The sequence below is a fragment of the Staurois parvus genome, unplaced genomic scaffold, assembly GCF_062004578.1.
Source record: "Staurois parvus isolate SC_StPar_1 unplaced genomic scaffold, SC_StPar_1.0 ptg000235l, whole genome shotgun sequence".
NCBI lineage: Eukaryota > Metazoa > Chordata > Amphibia > Anura > Ranidae > Staurois > Staurois parvus.
In genome coordinates, this window is record NW_028318031.1 from 5,351,524 (window position 1) to 5,371,642 (window position 20,119).

The 20,119-nt window shown below is 41.9% G+C and overlaps 1 protein-coding gene across 6 annotated transcripts in view; it reads right to left on the reverse strand.

Annotated features, from left to right (window-relative positions):
• Positions 1-20,119, reverse strand: part of TNK2 (tyrosine kinase non receptor 2) — a 288,277-nt gene that overhangs the window by 17,599 nt on the left and 250,559 nt on the right. For 4 of the 6 annotated variants that reach the window (XM_089680116.1, XM_089680117.1, XM_089680115.1 and 1 more), the window contains 2 exons: positions 11,385-11,504; positions 5,948-7,386 (listed from right to left, as the gene is read on the reverse strand). In XM_089680116.1, coding sequence (XP_089536242.1) covers positions 5,948-7,386; positions 11,385-11,504 — 1,559 coding nt within the window. The remainder of the gene's footprint in view (positions 1-5,947; positions 7,387-11,384; positions 11,505-20,119) is intronic. The other 2 variants (XM_089680113.1, XM_089680114.1) reach the window with 2 other exon arrangements.

The following is a 20,119-nucleotide window of genomic DNA, read 5'->3' on the forward strand; positions in this document are numbered from 1 at the left end:
TTCACATCCAATATCCCCCCATGCAACATTGCTGTGGAGGTCGGTCTACAAATTGTCCTGTCTTATGTTCATGCCTGGGATGTAAACTGCTAAGGCAGGACATGAAGTTCTGGTCAAGACAGAATCTTCTCTACCTATCTTGCCACAGCAAAGCTTCTGGTTTCTTCCTGATGGCTGCTGTACACCAGTACTGTGCATGGCCTAGAGCTGCAGAGTCAGCTAGATCACATGAAGTTCCAAAATGTAGATGAGAAGACAAGATTCCTCAGATGACCCCTGTGCTGACAGGGTGCCAAGGACCCTACCCAGGCTAACAGATTGGCATCTATCTTGAGGATATTTCAAAAGACAATAAAGAATTTCCCTGATTCCTAAGCCACCAGGACAAGGACAACCTTGACCTCAGTGCCAAACCAATCAGTCCTGTCCATGTATGCAGTTATTTGTCTGCCAGAATTGTCTGAAGAATATTGAGTTGTAGGAGTTTGAAGAGAAACTGGACAAATATGACTGCTGTGAAGGAAACTATCATCAGACCCAGGAGCTTCATGGCTCCTGGACTAGACAGCATAAGTCTGGGATTGAAGCATATGAAGTATTTTCTGAGGGAGAAATATTATAGGCTGAGGTGTGTCTAAGACTAGATCCATATACTGTAAATGATGAGTTAGTTTCAGCAACGATTTCTGAAGGTTCAGGTGCCATCCTAACTGCTGTAATGTCTGGACAGACTACTTTACAATGTCCAACAGAACCTGTGCTGTCTGTTCAACACAAGGTTGTCTAAGTATCCCACAATGGGGATGCCATGAGAGAGCTAGTACTGGAACCAGCACCTTGTCGAACACCCAAGGTGCAGACGGAAGGCTGAATGGCGGGACCACAAATCAGAAGTGCAGGAGACTTATAGCAAGACATAAAAAAAAAACGGGGTAATGGAAAGATGCAAGTAAGCATCCTTCATGTCTACAGAAGCCAGGAAGTCTCCTTGGTGAAGAGACGTGATGACAGTCCTTGTGGATTCCATGTAAAATTTCTGAGCTTGAATGAAGACATTCAGTGTTTTGAGATCCAAGATGGAGTGGATGTCCCCTTTGGGCTTGGGAACTATAACCAGATTGGAGTAAAAGCACTGAAACCATTCTGCCACGTGTACTGGGGCAATGATACCTTGGTCCAGAAGTCCCAAGAGCACTTCTAATCTGCTAATCTGTGCACTGACAGAGGAGGTTTGGAGGGTTCTGGGAGCAAAAGTCTAGCTCTGGCCAGCTTTAGCTTTGACTAAGCAATAGGCCTCCTATAGATCATTCAAGCACGCTCCTGGTTGTCAATATGGAAAACAGGAAGCAGCTGCGTGGCGATGGAAGTGTGAGAGTCACAAAATGAAAATGCTTGGTGTTTTTTTTTTTTTTTTAAGTGGGAGCACAGTTATGGTCACAGTGAGACAGGAAGCTGTTCGCGCTTTCCAATACTTATCTAGCCTCAGCTAGAACAATTATATGGTTTGGAGCTCATCTTAGCAGGAATTAGGGCTGATCTGAGGCCTTAAGATCCAGGACTTTGGGCTTGTTCTGACTTGGACCTTGGGGCTGATCTGAGATCTGCAGCTGCAGGAATTGAGGCTGATATTTAGTTCTAAGATGCAGGAATTAGGGCAGATCAGGATTCTGAGTGTGTAGAAATTGGGGCTAATCTCAGGCTAGAATGTGCCGGAATTGGGCCTGATCTGAGGTGTGAAAGGTACACGAGTTGGGGATTGTGTGAGGTCTGAAGGTGCATGAACTGAGGCTGATCTGAAGTCTGAAGGTGCGGGAATTGGGCCTGATCTGGGGTCTGGGAGTGCAGAATTGGTGCTGATCTGGGGACCGAAAGTGTCAAAATTGGGGCTGATGTGAAGTCTGAAGGTAAAGAAATTGGGGCTGATGTGAAGTCTGAAGGTGAAGAAATTGGGGCTGAAAGTATAGCAATTGAGACTGGATTGAGGTTAGATGGTGCAGGAGATGGGGCTGACCTGATGTTCATCTGAAGTTCATGCATTGGGGCTAATCAGAAGTATGAAGGTGCATGAGCTGGAGTTATATAAGGTCTGATGGTGCATTCATTGAGGCTGATCTGAAGTTTATGATAAAGCAGTTGCTGTCAAAGCAAAGTCACAGCAAAGACAGGATTTAAAGCAAGACCTGCCAGAGTGAAAGCAAAGCTCTAGAGAGAGATTCCAACTGCTTATTGCTTGTGTCTTTAATGCAAAGTGCATCCTTCACCCAAATAGTGGTCCCTTCATTAAGGAAGCACTGTCATGTTTTAACATGGTCCTCTTCAAACTGACACACAGCTAATAAATGTTTGGAGAACAAATATCTTTTTAAGGTGTCTCCAAACTCCAATAGAATAAGACCTGGAACAGTGGGCATACCAGGAAAGACTTTAGTCTCTTAGGGGCTCTAAAGGATCCAATGATTGGGAAAAGCACTGGAAAAGGCAACAAACCAATCCTGCAGTTTCAGAGTGGCATGCACTGAATCAATAAGAGCCAGAAAGGTCTCTTAATTTGGAAGTAATTTTAGAAGACTATGACTCCTCAGAAGCTAGCTCATCCAGTAAAGTCTGGACTGACACAGAATTAGAGTCACAGCACCTGATCGCTCAGAAGCTGCATGCAGGTAGATCAGATACAGAATCTGCAAGGGAAAGCAGATGAGCTCACTTGTGGCCTCTGTAGTCAGTATCAGCAAATAAATTGGTGATTTGGGCCATAAAATCATGCATGACCATAGTAAAGACCTCAGCCAAAAGGGCAGAAGCCACACCCAAAGGAGCTATGGAATACTTTGAAAAAGGGAGAGACTCTAGGATCAGAGGTCCACAAGAATTCTTGGATGCACATGTCAGCAGCATCGGTGGGCATGTTACAAGCAGCATCTGAGCCATTATTAGAGCGGGAGCTGGGGGCATCCTGTCACCCCAAATCCCCCAACCCCCCAAGATCCTTGAATTTGCCACATTGTGACCGCATAGCAATTAAGCAGGGGCTCGGGGTACAAAGAAAATCCTCAGGTATACAGATCACACAAAAAACAACAACTGGTAGCAAGTGAGGGTCTGATGGCCAGACATGACCGTGGTCATTATAGGCGGCCAGCACAAATGAACTGAAGATCAGCCACCTAATTTCCAGTCCTGCATGGTTCAGATGTAGCAATCCAAAAGCTAGGCTGGATATGGCTGTGTGGGATAGGTTTAATCTAAAAAAAAAAAAAAAAAAAACATTTTGTAGAGTGGAGCATTGATTAAAGAAAAACGTTGAAAATCAATAATGCTAACAAAATTGTGTTACACTTTTCCGAAGAGCAAATGTCCATCCACCTTGAACATTAGCAAAAAATTGAGGCATGCTGGTAATAGGAAGAGTTGTCCTGGGCTGGCCTACAGTTCTTTGTTTGCCAATGTTTAATCCTTCTGTAGATGGCAGTATAACCCAAAGGTGGATGAGAAAGAAAAGCATTTTCAGGAGGTAAGCAGCAGTAACAACCTCTATATTTCTCTTAGTGCAAGTTTCCAATAAAATCATCATTCAGTTTAGAATCTACCTTTGATTCATTGTTTTTAAATGACTGCAGACAGCTTTGTAGCAATACTCTTTCTCAGTGATGTCTAAACCATGTGAGCACATTCCCTCTTATCTTAGTATAGCACAACTAGAATAGTGAACCTGTTAGAGCCTAAAAAGAGTCTTAGGTAATAACAGTTCTGCAGTACATGCACCTTTTACTTTCTGACAGAACCTGTTTTAGTTTTTAAACCAATTCTTGGGACTCTTTGGAGCCTTCGGTTTCCAGGTCAAGGCTGTACACAGAGCTAGAGAGTCTATACTGTGCCAACGCCCTGTCATTTAACTGTCAACTACTAGAGCCCCACAGCCTGTAGAGCCTACAGCATTTGACAGACAAATGACAGGGCAGGGACAGAAGTTGTGTATAGCCTGGAACTGGAATTCAAAGGACTCTGGACTACATAGGTACAAAGAAACAGATTTACATGTATTTGCAGATACAACTTCAGCAGTACTGTTATCTTATTGCTGGTTCACATATATGCGGATTGGATGCAGTTTGAACTGCATCCAAGCCGGATGACATATGAAAAAACATTGCTTTCTATGGTGCCTGTTCACATATGTCCGGTGCACTGGCGTTGCCGATTCAGTGCGGTTTGAAAAAGAGTCATGTACGAATTCTGAGAAGTGCGGTCTGGTTCAGGTGCAGATTACAGGCTATTGACTTCTGTGGGAACCGTTTCTAAACTGCATATGTATGAACAGGATAATCCTGAGAGCTAATCCTGTCCTGAACCTGATGTAAACCTGACGTGAACTGCTGAACAACTACTGTATCAATTAGCTGTGAAACTTGAGCTTGAATCCGCACCGTACATGTGTGAATCAGCTCTTAGACTCTTTTTAGGTCCTGACAGGTTCATGTACCCAGTGAGAATGTACATCATTGACAGACAAGGATGCAATAAATTGTGGGAATATAGATTTTTACATTTTAACCTTTGACATACCACATGACAACAGTAGGTGCATATTTGCAATTGACTAAAACTTTAAATAAAATGTGTAAAAATAGCATAAACAGTCCAACTTGTGTTACTAGTAGTTTAATTCTCACAAATAGAGGTTAATAGTAGCACAGAAGGACGTGGGCTGCTGTCAGGTAGACTGCTTTGTACCACTATGATTACCAAATGCAGATGCTCAGTTCGAGCAAGAAAAATTAGGCAGAGAGATGTGCATGGATTTCTAAAAATACAAGTGGCAAACCAAGTACAGTAGCTAGAACTGAAATACATGAGAAAGAAGGTTAATGCACATTTCCCCACTCTTTGAAGTTCTGCAACATCAAAAAACCCTTCTAATCCTCACTTTCTCATAGATACATGGTATAGCACAGATCCATCTGTACAAATGCCCACTACTTTCCTTTCTCTTCCTTAACTCTGCAATCATAATTCTTGGCCTTCTTGAGAACTTATACACAAGTAGTAAATTTAGTAATAGTGCCAGACCAATGGTCAAATAGTCTTGTCTATCTCTTCCAATAATTAATATACACCTAGTTTCTAAGTTCATGCAAATTCCAAGCTCTGATAGAGGGAGAACGCCAAAGCCCCCAAAGCGCATTTTAAACTAAAACATCACCCTAATATAAAATATATGTGAAGTCTCTGTTTATTGGCCTGGCACTGTTAATTGACTTGTTACCTGTGGATTTCAAACCTTGGTTCCCCCAGCTAGGGGTGCCCTCTTTTCCTCGGAGAAGCCTTACCAATGCTCCATATATTGGGACAAAATTTCTACAATCATGAGATACAGAACAAAAATCCAGTGCCGCCATCCTCATGAACTTATGACACTCACAGCCAACTTCAGAATGATCTAACACAGGTTCCTATTAGTACAGCTGTCCTCTCCCTCCCACAAACATGTTTCTCTCTTGTTCCCCCAGCTGCCACCTGCCACTCTCTGGAATGGTCACAACTGACACAAAGAAAGCTTGATCTAGTCTGTAAACTCCCCAAAAATGATTACGGTTTGTTTTCTTTTTTAATTTTTAACATTTAATGACTAAGCACTCTACTGTAGTACCAGTTATCAGATTAAAATTCAGACATTTAGCTCTCTGGTAACCAGCTGGTACAAGCCTTTAAAGTCCCCAAACCATTTTTCTTTGTAACAGAACATGGCAGTAGTTTGTTCTGCAACTGTCAAAATCTGTTCATTATGTCTTATTTGTATATAAAAAAATGTTAAGTAAACATTCTTTTTTTACAGGCACAACAGAATGTGCTGTATCTGCACAAAAGTTTTGATTTGTATTAGCACACCATAATCATTTTCACTTTCAGAATATAGCTTTTTACAGCATAGTATTGAAAGGTTACTTGCCAGTCTGATTTTTTCTGAGGGTCTAAAATTATCTGTGCCATCGTAAACAATTTTTTGCAAGCTACAGGATGTCTTCACAGCACTTTTGGATGAACAGTTACTGTTGTTAGATGAAAAGTTGGCTTTATAGTCCATTTGCTGCACCATGGGCCTAACAGTTGCTGTAGATATGCTTCTGCTCATTGAGGTCTCCTCTGGACTTCTTGCCTCTTTGAGAAATTTCTCATATTTGTCCAAGTATGGAGGTCGCTCAGGAAGAAGGTAGTAATGTGTATTGCTAACCTTCTTACCGTCTTTCACAATGGGCAAGATACAAGGACCTTTGGAAGAATCTTTACCTTGGGCTTGAATAACCTTGGGAGTAGCATATTTAGGGTCTGAAGCAAAACTCTGAGTGGTGGGCATTTGTTTTCCTGGAGATGTAGAAAGGCCTATACATAGGGGAGAGCAGAGGTTAGACCTTTGTTGTGGAGAGCCCACCTGAAGAGCCATAGGACTAGGAGTCCGAGATGTAGGCTGAGACAGTGGGTCCCTTGGAGGCAGTAAAGGGGCTCTACCCACTTCCTCAGCTCCAAAAGCTGGAGACAACTCTCCAGACCATCGTTCATGCTCACGTCTAATTGGCCTGGGAGGTATAGGAATTCGTGGTGGTATCTGTGGTTTGTCTTCAGATGAAGTGACATCAAAGATTCCAGTAAAAGAGCTTGGGCTGGGAGTGGAAGCCAGTGACGATGACTGAGGGACATTTAGCCTCTTCATGCATTCCTGTTGGAGTTCTTCAAATATTTCTGATGTCTGGGAAAGGTTTGCCTGTTTCAAATCTTTTGGAGGAAGGAACAGATTGTCTTCCAATTTTATTTTAACAGGAGCTCTATCTGTTTCCTGGACATAGCCATAGTTAGCGTCTCCTTTTTCTTTAGCCCTTTGAAGATGGGTCATTGTAATTTTCTCTCTATGGGCCAAAAGAACATCAGGACTATTTATAGTGCATACTTCAAAATCATCTTCATCCTGTGCCACTTCATCATAAGCTGGAGGGGCTGGAAGGGGTTTGGTATCCCAATCCACCACAGGGGTTGGATGAAGAGGCCGAGGAAGTGAGCGATTTGGACTCTGAGGAGGAGTTTTATCAAGCAATGAAAAGGCATCCATCGCCAGTTTAGCTAAAGAAGGAGCAGTCTGTTCCACTACAGGAGAAATAAAACCTGGGCTTATTGGACTGATGTCCTCTCCAAAGTCTATCAGGGCCACGTCTCCTGAGGAAAAGCTGCTACTCTTGATACCAAGTGTGTGCCGGTCAGACACTTTGGTGCCAGCCACCCGTGCAGATGGTTTAACCAGTTTCAGACCTTTGGATGTTGTTGTTTTTTTGAGAGAAAGTCTTTTAACTCCCGATGATATACAGTCGTCCTCTCCGTTGATAGGATTATAACTGGATTCTAAGATATAATACAAACAAGGTATAAGAGTCATGCAATTGGGCTTTTTTTTAAAGTGTCCTCATGAGTATCTAATAATAGTATCAAAATGAACTTTTATTTCAAAAATAGTAACCCCAAGATTAAATCCCAAAAAAGCTACTTTAATTCAGTAAATACTCTTCAGTATTGAGTTTGTGTGTGTGTGTGTATATATATATATATATATATATATATATATATATATATTTGCACACACACACATACATACACACACATTTTATATATATATATATATATATATATATATATATATATATATATATATATACACACACACACATACACACACAATGTCATGAAAGCTGGAAGAATACTATTCCAAGGGTATTTTGCAAGTAGAAGTGACAAGTTGCTTTAGCTACATTATATAAAATATAACTATGCAACAGCCTAGAACAAGGCAAGATAATGAATCACTGCATTAGTGTGTGTATACATTTTCTATGAAGTTGGCCAGTACAGCACATACTATTACAGTGAACCACAGGTACATACAAGAACTCTGAAGGTTAATGCTATGTATCCTATTTCTTCTATGCTGTGGTCATGTTCATTTTGTCAGAAGTGTTTTAGTTAAAGGAAACTTGTGCTGAGAGAAATATGTAGTTGCTGGCAACTGTCAAGTTGCCAAGCAAACATCACTGACCTGAAAATACTTGCAGGCAGTAAAGTCAAAACGTATTATTTGAACACTTGTTCCAGGTCAGTGCTCAGAAAGTAGTGAAGCCCATGACAGCCAAGCAACTAGCATTTTCAGAAAGTGTCAGCAAAAACAACATTCATATTCTCACAGGTTTTCATTAAATGTAATTCTTATATATAAATGACAAACTTATTTTTAAATCTTGCAATGTTTTCAGAATATGCAGCAGCATTTTCAAAATGAGAAAAATATTTTAAATATATGTTTGTACATTAATTATACTCAAATTTGCTGTATGTACATTACATGTGTGTAAGTGTGCATGTATCCTTGCATGCTGCCATGAACTGCTATCGTATATGTGCAATATGTGAGTATTTTGACCAAATCATCATTTTTATACATACTGTCCAACTCCAAACTGTATAGACTTGAATGCTTATTGGACTTAAGCATATCAGGTGATGTGTATTTGTGTAATGAGGGAGGGTGTAACCTAAAGACATCAACACCCTATGTCAAGGTGTGCATAATTATTAGGCAACTTCTTTTCCTCAGGCAAAATGGGCCAAAAAAAAGAGATTTAACCAACTCTGAAAAGTAAAAAATTGTAAAAAGTCTTTCAAAGAGATGCAGCACTACTGAAATTGCTAAGATATTGGAGCGTGATCACAGAACCATCAAACGTTTTGTTGCAAAAAGTCAACAGGGTTGCAAGAAATGTGTTGAGAAAAAAGATGCAAATTAACTGCCAAAGATTTGAGAAGAATCAAACGTGAAGCTACCAGGAACACATTATCCTCCAGTGCTGTCATATTTCAGAACTGCAACCTACCTGGAGTGCCCAGAAGTACAGTACAAGGAGTTCAGTACTCAGAAACATGGCAAAGGTAGGGGAGGCTGAAACACGACCACCACTGAACAAGACACATAAGTTGAAACATCAAGACTGGGCCTATAAATATCTGAAGAAAGATTTTCAAAGGGTTTATGGACTGATGAGATGAGAGTGACCCTTGGCGGACCAGATTGGTGAGCCCATGGCTGGATCAGTAAGGGGCACAGAGCTCCACATCGACTCAGACAACAGAAAGGGGAAGGTGGGGTACTGGCATAGGGCTGGTATTATTAAAGATGAGCTTGTTGGACCTTTTGGGTTGAAGATGGACTCAAAATCAACTCCCAAACCTACTGTCAGATTTTAGAAAATGCTTTCTTCAAGGAAAATGTCTGCATCTTTCAAGAAGACCATGATATTTATGTAGGATAATGCTCCATCGCATGCATCGAACTACTCCACTGCGTGGCCAGCCAGAAAAGGCCTTAAAGATTAATGACATGGTCCCCTTCCTCACCTGACCTAAACCCTATTGAGAACTTGTGGGCCCTTCTTAAACGGGAGATTTACGGTGAAGGAAAACCGTACACCTCTCTGAACAGTGTCTGAGAAGCTGTGATTGCTGCTGCACAAAAAGTTGATCGCCAACAGATCAAGAAACTGATAGTTATTGAAAAGAAGGGTGGCTAAATTTGTCACTGATTTTTTTTTTTTTTTTTTAAATGTCAGAAATGTTTGTGTAAATTTTGAGTTGTTTGTCTATTTATTCTCACTTTAACAGATGAAAATAAACAAGTGAGATGGGAAATGTTTTTGTTTTTCATTTAGTTGCACAATAATTCTGCACATTAATAGTTGCCCAATAATTATGCACACATAGATATTCTCCTATGAAAGCCAAAACCTCACTTTTACTTTCTTATATGTTCAGATTTGAGGTTTATTAACATTTTGGATTGACTGAGAGCTCTGTAGTTGTTCAATAATTACATTAATCCTCAAAAATACAACTTGACTAATAATTGTGCACACAGTGTAGCATGTGTTTATAACAAATGCATGTGGTGGTGTAATTCTCGACTTCATCATCAAGCTGTATCTGATGAGCTGTATGCATCTACTCATGGTCACATACTTTTGGTTACAAGGATACAAGTAAAACTACTCTTGTGCTAATACATCATACATAACTTTACACTTTGTAAAGTATTCCATTTCTTTATGTAAAAAAAGTATTCTTCATATTTAGGGCTTGTTCCCACCAGACGGTCCCAGCGCACAACACGGTTTAATTTTTTTTTTTGTCCAAATTTTTTCCAAATGTTATAGGGACGTTTCATAAAGTTCTACTCATACAGTGGTGTTGCAATGTGGTAGATTGCATCACAATTCGCTGCTCTAAAAAAAAAAAAAAAAAAAAAAAGTACTGCATGCAGTATTTTTTATGCTGCACACAACACTGCAATGCACCACGCCATAGAAAACAAGGCTTTTTTCTTTGGGCAAGGCTGCCTAGTGCAGTTCTAGAGTTCTAGCAAACATCGTGCAAAAACTTAGCTTTAAAACAAGCTATGTCATTTCAAAAATCGCAAGAAACTGTAACTTACCTGCACGACCCAGTATTATATGTCTGTTTCTAGCTCATTACTTACAAGGAAAAACACTGCAACTCTTAAAGCACCAAGCATGCAATATGAATGACTATTCTCTGCAGAAATAAGATTCTCTCACTGTGACAGAGATATATTGAATTTTTTTTAATGTGATTTAAAGCGGAATTAAACCCAAAAGCAAACATTTATTATATTGCAGTTTATCAGTTCTTTGATGTGATGGCTGCATTAGTTTTCTTTTTCTAGACCGACTTTCTTCTATTTTCACCTGCTGATCCAGTCAGTAAGTCTGTGTTTTTAAAAAGAACAAGCTCTCTCACAGATGTATCAGTTTACAGGGTGGCACAAACGGTTTAACACTGACAGGGGTGATTAACATGATCAGCTTTTATTTATTTATGTAAAACCTTTATCCCAAAAGGAAAAAAAATAGTTGCTGTAAATGATTATAAAGTGTGAGCTGGAGTTTGTCAGTTTGTCTTCAATTTGTTAGTGTATATACATTTGCTAGTACATCTAATATTCCCCACTCCTCAAACTGACAATGCTGCTGTCCAAAAGGTGCCACCTGAAGAATCGGCTCGGGTGAGGACATCACTAAATCCCTGGACAGGTAAGTGTCCTTATATTAAAAGTCAGCAGCTACAAATACTTTTAATTTTTTGGGGGGGGACACTACCAACATTGATGGGTAATAGAAATTAAAAAAAATACTCTAAAATGCATACAAACATCAGTAGAATGTAAGGTTTATGTGTTTGTAGATGGTATACCAATGATAAGAGTCAGTCACTCATTCCACTGCACACTGTTAAGCCAAAGGTCAGTAAGTAGTTCATTCCACTGATCAAACACTATGTACCTTGAGAGAGAGGGACTAGAAAAGTACAGAGTGGACAAGAGCAAGGTGCACGAAGGAGGGAACCATCAAACTTACTCTTAACTAGAGCAGCTGGTTGCGGAGGGCGAGGTGGACGCTCCCCTGGGAGGAGAAAGGCCACGGAGCAATAAGAAAAAAGTAGGTAGTTGATTTCAGAAAGAACAAAAATATGCACATTGAAAAAGAATATTCAGTAAAGCATGGAGATATTAGAGAAGCACACATATTAAAATAAGATGGAGGAAACTAAGAAGGCACCATAGAGAAAAGTACACTGTATTAGCAGACAAAGGAAAAACATAAGCCAGCTAGAGATAAAAAGCACAGATCAGTATGGCACAATAAGCAGGAAATGAAAATGCAACTATTCAAAAATAATTTAATAGATGAAAGCACATGGACTACTTAAAAATAAGATCACAGAAACATATACAGTATATCCTATAGTAATGACACATTCAGAAACAGGAAATATACATTACCTGCAAATATACATATTATACTATGTTTAATGGTTATAAGAAACCTCTGATATAGAATCAAAAGGTTGTAAAAACTAGCTGTACACATGCAGCCAAAACGAATACAAATCTTAGGCCAGGAGAACATCAGGCTCTGTAACTTTTTACCCACACTTTAGAAATGTTACACCTTCTCTGTGTAAGCCCTTTTGGAGATCTTCAAAGTGAACTTCTAACCCAAATAAAGAAGCATGGATTGTATGCTTGTACATTACATGAATAGAACACATTTTATGTCCTGTAACTACTTATGTAGGACATTTTTCCCATTAATAGAAGCAATACATCTGGAAGTATAAAGGCTGAATTTTTAAAAAGTGTACATGTACTTAGGAATTACACATGCTTTAAGGAAACATAGTACATATCCTTTTTTGCCAGTAACAGATATGTCTGCTGCCTGCAGACATGGTTGTCTCGAACTCTGAATTAGTTCTGGTGCACTCCATAAGCCCCAAAAAGCTACATTGTAACTTTATACAGAGCTACAGTCATAGCCAAAAATACTGGCACCCCTGCATTTCTGTCAGATAATGCACCACTTCGCCCAGAAAATTGTTGGAGGATTATTCTGAAGGCCAACCCAGTGTGTGCACTTCAGTGCTGTTGTTACCTTGTTTTAGGCAAGGTTAGCTTCACTTTAAGGTACCTTTTCTTTTTAGCAACCTTATCTATTTTGTCTTAACAAAATGTTGGCCTTTTTGTCCGAGCCAGAGACATAACATAATGGTGTCACCCATCCTCTGGAACTCCCTGCCCCAACTCATCAGACTATCACCTACTCTCCTCTCCTTTAGGCGCACCCTGAAAACCCACCTCTCCAGGGAAGCCTACCCCACCCCCTGCTAATTTGCTGACCTCCTCCACTCTTCCTACCACTCCATCCCCCACAGCTATCTCCTCCTGTACCACTATCCCCTCCCTCCTAGATTGTAAGCTCGAAAGAGCAGGGCCCTCGAACCCCTCGTGTATCGCATTGTATTGTTATTGTACTGTCGCATGTTCTATCCCCCTTTGTAATGTACAGCGCAACTGTTGGCGCTTTATAAATACTGTAAAATAATAATATTATATTGTGCACTGGAGTTCAGCTTTTTTAAGTTTGTCCTGTTTTTTTCCAACCTAGTTCGATATTTCAAAATTGCACTAGCTCAAAGTCTGGGGGATGCCCAGGGTGCAGTGATGATGCATTAACAGCTCACCTGAGTGTTTTTGGCAGCTCACAAATCATTGATGTTTATCAAATAAAATATAAGAGCTTGCACAATACAGCTCTCTTAGTATTAGGTGAATAGAACATGGACAGAATGTGCTCAGTAAGCCATCAGTGTAAGACCTTTATGTTTATTTGTTACTATGGCAGTCACGACATGCAAAGGCTTATTTGTAAACCATCGCTTTGCCGTGCATAATACAGACCACGTAGAAGAATCTTACAGTGCTTTCAACAAGGTCTAAATAGCTTCCATATAGCTAGCAGATGGCAGTTCCAGCTATCAACTTAGAATGCAATGTTCCCTATGTGGCATAGTTACAGCAACAGTCTCAATAACTACTTTATTTCCATAACATTATGCATATTTATTAACTATAGGTCTATTTAATTAAAGGTGTTCTTTCAACAGAGCATGAGGAACAACTGATAACTGTATGAACGATAAATAGCAATGCTGGCCACAGATCTAAGGTGCCAAGTGTTCTATTGCTACAGTACAATGCCTGTAAGAAACAAAAACAACTGTATATAGTCCCCAAGTGGTCAAATGTATTATATACTATGCATCACTGAACAGTATGATAAAAAAAACCAATATTTGGCATTCACATATCACTCTACAAGTGATGAGACTTGCCATAAAATTGCTTTCTTGGAGGCCATTGAAAGTCAGACACTATCAAGATATTCTTCCTACCACGAGTTGAACGCTGCCAAACAAAGTAAATCTGTAGTCCTGCCCAGAATAAGAGGGAAGAATCATCCTTTACTCAGCATGCCTCAGTTTGTAGCAAGCAGTACTGTGTATAATAAACATCACAGAGTGGGATCCTGCATCTTTCAATGGCACCTGCAGACACTGTCAGACATTCCCCTTGCCAAAGTGAAACTCACCAGAGATGAACCCTGAATTGATATGGACCACAACATTCAAGAGGTGTGAAGATGACTTCTGAGTCCAGCAAAAAATCCAAAGTTCGATGCAATGAAGTCAGCATACCCGAACGGATAGGTACCTCGGAAACAAACCAAGAAGCCTAAAACCTAAGCACAAACCGGTGAGATCGGTTACCACCCTAATGGTACTTAGGATAAGCTCACCAGTAGCACAAAAGGCACATCTGAAGTGAGCTCTAAGAAGAAGCTTGCTGAAAAAAAATGTATCCTGCCTATTCCTGTAGTTAAGAGTAGCAGTGCTAAGAATGCTTTGGACTACCCATATCCAGCGAAGCAGTACGATCCACTGCACAAAGATCAGTGGCCTTATCAGGACAGCGAAGAATATTTGCCTGAATGAACATAGAACAGTCAGGAAAGCCTTCTTCACGAATCTGCAGACCTGCCAAGGGAGAGGGGCCTAGCCTCAGGTGGACAGGTTCCACGGGTCTAAGAATTCTCAGGGCATTCTTTATTCCTGACAGAGCATACCTACAGACTACCAATGAAAACACGGGGCCTTCCACTGATGTCCTGCAACACAGAATCTGAGACACACCTACACCCCTGTTAAAATGTTGGGTTTCTGTGATGTAAACAAAAGAGACAAAGATAAATCATTTCAGAACGTTTTCCACCTTAATGTGACCTATAAACTTTACATCTCAATTGAAAAACAAACTGAAATCTTTTAGGGTGGGAAGTAAACATAAAAAAACTAAAATAAAGTGGTTGCATAAGTGTGCACACCCTCTTATAACTGGGGATGTAGCTGTGTTCAGAATTAGGCAATCACATTCAAAATCATGTTAAATAGGAGTCAGTACACACCTACCATCATTTAAAGTGCCTCTGATTAACTCCAAATAAAGTTCAGCTGTTCTAGTAGGTCTTTCTTGACATTTTCTTAGTCGCATTCTACAGCAAAAGCCATGGTCCGCAGAGAGCTTCCAAAACATCAGAGGGATCTCATTGTTAAAACCATAATCAGTCAGGAGAAGGGTACAAAAGAATTTCCAAGGCATTAGATATACCATAGAACACAGTGAAGACAGTCATCGTCAAGTGGAGAAAATATGGCGCAGCAGTGACATTACCAAGAACTGGACGACCCTCCAAAATTGATGAAAAGACAAGAAGAAAACTGGTCTGCCAAGAGGCCTACAGCAACATTAAAGGAGCTGCAGGAATATCTGGCAAGTACTAGCTGTGTGGTACATGTGACAACAATCTCCCATATTATATGTCTGGGCTGTGGGGTAGAGTGGCAAGATGAAAGCCTTTTCATATGAAGAAAAACATCCAAGCCTGTGTAAATTTTGTAAAAACACATCTGAAGTCTCCCAAAAGCATGTGAGAAAATGTGTTATGGTCTGAAAAAACCAAGGTTGAACTTTTTGGCCATAATTCCAAAAGATATGTTTGGCGTAAAAACAACATTGCACATAATCAAAAGAACACCATACCCACAGTGAAGCATGGTGGTGGCAGCATCATGCATTGGGGCAGTTTTTCTTCAGCTGGAACTGGGGCCTTAGTCAAGGTAGAGGGAACTACAAACAGTTCCAATCAATATTGGCACAAAACCTTCAGGCTTCTGCTAGAAAGCTAAACATGAAGAGGAACGTCATCATTCAGCATGACAAAGACATAAAGCATACATCCAAATCAATAAAGGAATGGCTTCACCAGAAGAAGGTTAAAGTTTTGGAATGGCCCAGCCAGGGCCCAGACCTGAATCCAATCAAAAGTCTATGGGGTGATCTGAAGAGGGCTCCGCACAGGAGATGCCCTCACAATCTGACAGATTTGGAGTGTTTTTGCAAGGAAAAGTGGCCAAACTTTGCCAAGTCAACATGTGCCATGCTGACTCATACCCAAAAAGACTGAGTGCTGTAATAAAATCAAAAGGTGCTTCAACAAAAGTATTAGTTTAAGGGTGTGCACACTTATGCAACCACATTATTTTAGTTTTCAATTTTTACTTCCCTCCGCCTAAACTGAGTTGTACAGTTTATAGGTTACATTAAAAGGTGGAAAAAGTTCTGAAATTATTTATCTTTGTCTCATTTTTTTTACATCACAGAAATCTGACATTTTAACAGGGGTGTGTAGACTTTTTATACCCACTGTGTTAGAACCAAAAAAAAGCTGTTAGGAAGAACCCCTTTTCAGAGGATCGCTCTTATGGAAATCAGCATGGGTAAGACTGAGACCTATGACCTACCTGGACCAGGCTACCTCTCCTGATGTAGGAAGGACTCCTGTTCTTTCTAGTAGGTGAAAAACTAGCAGTACCTAGATGGAGTCCCATGGTGTCCAAGCCAGGAGACCTACCAAGAGCAGAATCCACGATGCATCCCTGTTCTGGGATAACAGAATGCAGCCCCAATGATAATATTACAATGAATTGGCCCCCTTGGAGATGGGGTGTTGGGAAAATAAGCTGGTAACAGCCATCAGATGAGAAGGCTGAAATGTTCCTGCAAGGAACGAATGATCCCCAGAAACAAACACCTTGCTCTATACCAGATCAGCAACAACAGCTGAGACACATATAGATTAATTCACATAAATCCAATGCAAGGAAACGTAAAAAAAATATTTGTGCAGCACTATAAGTGAGACTATCAAACCAAAAATATCCCCATACAAATTTACACAAACGGGTGATCTGATGAAAAAAAAAAATAAGTCTGCAACTACAAATGTATAACGGTGAAGAAAACAAATACAGTAATAGAAGTCCCAATACTCCTTCACAGTGACTTGTGACAATGAAAAATACAGTGTGTAACGATGCTGATGAACCCACAAGAATCAGTCTTCAACACACCATGTGTCTTAAAATAGACAAGCATATGCACCAACCCCTCTACAGACCTTCAAATTATAAGAGATCAGAAATGCAGCTGACATATAGACACTTTAGGGGAAATTTACTAAGGCTACGTTCACACTAGCGTTGTGTGCAGGCAGCAGAGAGGCGTTTGGGAAGCGTTTTTACCGCTTTCCAAACGCCTCGAACAATTCTGCACATTGCAGCACATGGTGCTGTTCTAACGGGAGCGTTAGCGTCGCGGCAAAACGGATGCCTCTGGTCGAGTCAGGAGGCGTTGAAGCCTCCTATTCTAGTCTATGGTGCCGTTCCGCAAACGTGCGGTTGTGGGGCGTTTGCGGAGCGGTAACACCATTTAAACTTTATTATAGGCGGTTGTGGGGCGTTTTTATTGCTCGGCAAACGCCTAGCAACCACTGCAAAACCGCGCATGTGGCGTTTGCGGAGCGTTAAAAACGCTCCGCAAATGCCGGACCAACGCTTGCCAAACGCTATAGGGGCGTTTGGCAAGCGTTGGTAAAACAGTCAAGTGTGAACGAGCCCTAAGACTGGAGCACACAGAATCTGGTGCAGCTGTGCATAGTAATCAATCAACTTTTAACTTCAGCTTGTTCAATTAAGCGTTGGAAATAAAACCTGGAAACTGATTGGTTTCTATGTATAGCTATATCAGATTCTGTATGCTCCAAGTTTAGTAAATCTTCCCTTTTCTATCACTCCTAGGAACTCCATACTTCCAAAGGATTGCCTAATGTTTCCCCTCTTTGATGTAAAACACTCTCTTTATCCTCCAGGAGAGATTAAAAGTAATACACTTCTAATGCTCCCAGTTTTACAATTTTATTAAAATAAACATTTATTGTGTACTCACAAAAACACAGGGGTGTACAGTTTTAAGAATACAGCAGCCCAGCAAGCATGCATCCCCCAATGCAAGCACTTGTCTGTGGTGGCTCCCAGTCAGCTCTGGGGGGACAGGTTGGTGTCAAGTGGTGCTCTCCACCTTACGCCCACAAGGTGGGCTTCATCAGCCTCTGATGAAAAAACTGAGAAGAGATGGGAGAAAAGGAAGTACTTCTAAGAAGAAATCCCCTCAATACCTGAGACTCCTGCAAGGGAGGAGAGAAGGAGAGAAGCCACATCTGAACAGATCATACAGGCATTAGGCCTTTCAGTTGCTTGCTAAGGCCACCAGTAACTATTCTCTTCCCAGGAGGTTGTCTGTGTGTCTTGCAATTGGGATACCAGGAAAGGGTACTATGCCAGATACAGGCATCAACGCTCTAAGAACTATTAGGTGTGATGGAGCGACATTGAGGATTCATATCCCTGTCAGGATAAAGAACACCCAAAGTTGTACCCAAATGACCTGGCAGGTCAAGGAATCCCTCTGGAGAAAGTGAGGAAAAACACCAAGGGGTACCAGGTGCGCTAATGACCTTACTTATACACCAGCAGAACTGAATCCAGGAGAAGGTGGTGCCCTAAATGGGACATGGCTCCAGAGGTCAAGCTGACACCTGAACAAGAACAAGGGGCTCTGGGTTTAGGAAACAGGCACAGAGGAGTATGAGCAGCTGAAGTGAGTGCCAGAAGCAAGGAAATAACCCGTGCTTCTGAAGGGGTACTCTACATCTGAATGTATCAAGGGCAAATTACCCAAGGATTAGCAACCATCCCCTACATCAGCGATTCTCAACCTGGGGGTCGCGACCCCTTTGGGGGTCGAACGACGCTTCCACAGGGGTCGCCTAAGACCATCGGAAAACACATATTTCCGATGGTCTTAGGAACCGAGACACCGCTCCTCGCCGCCACCGCCGTCTCCAGGTGTGGGCGGGATGACATGCCGCCCCTGTCATCTGGACACACCTCGAGATCAATCCTCGCCTGTGATTGGCCGCCGGCACTGTAGCTCAGGCACACAGGCGGCCAATCACCGGCAAGGAGGTGGAGCTTGGAGAGGAGGGGCCGAGCGGCACCGCGAAGATCGAGCGAGTGAAGAGGAGGAGAGCGGCCGGAGAAGGAAGACAGCTGACAGGTAAGTGTCGGTACCATGGGAGAGGGAGGGAGCGAGCGAGCCCAGGCTGGAGCAGGGGTCTGCAAGGTAAGTATCACTGGTGTCAGTGGGAATAGTGCCCCATCATTGGTGTCACTAATACCAATGATGGGGCACTATTCCTCCCACTGACACCAATGATGGGGCACTATTCCCCCCACTGACACCTATGATGGGGCACTATTCCTCCTCCCACTGACACCTATGATGGGGCACTATTCCTCCCACTGATACCGATGATGAGGCACTATTCCTCCCACTGATACCAATGACGGGGCACTATTCCTCCCACTGACACCAATGACGGGGCACTATTCCTCCCACTGACACCAATGACGGGGCACTATTCCTCCCACTGACACCAATGACGGGGCACTATTCCCCCCACTGACACCTATGACGGGGCACTATTCCTCCCCCCACTGACACCTATGACGGGGCACTATTCCTCCCCCCACTGACACCAATGACGGGGCACTATTCCTCCTCCCACTGACACCTATGACGGGGCACTATTCCTCCTCCCACTGATACCAATGATGGGGCACTATTCCTCCCACTGATACCAATGATGGGGCACTATTCCTCCCACTGACACCAATGATGGGACACTATTCCTCACACTGACACCAATGATGGGGCACTATTCCTCCCACTGATACCAATGATGGGGCACTATTCCTCCTCCCACTGATACCAATGATGGGGCACTATTCCTCCTCCCACTGATACCAATGATGGGGCACTATTCCTCCCACTGATACCAATGATGGGGCACTATTCCTCCCACTGATACCAATGATGGGGCACTATTCCTCCCACTGACACCAATGACGAGGCACTATTCCTCCCACTGACACCAATGACGGGGCACTATTCCTACCACTGATACCAATGACGGGGCACTATTCCTCCCACTGATACCAATGACGGGGCACTATTCCTCCCACTGACACCAATGACGCGGCACTATTCCTCCCACTGACACCAATGACGGGGCACTATTCCTCCCACTGACACCAATGACGGGGCACTATTCCTCCCACTGACACCAATGACGGGGCACTATTCCTCCCACTGACACCAATGAAGGGGGCACTATTCCTCCCACTGACACCAATGACGGGGCACTATTCCTCCCACTGA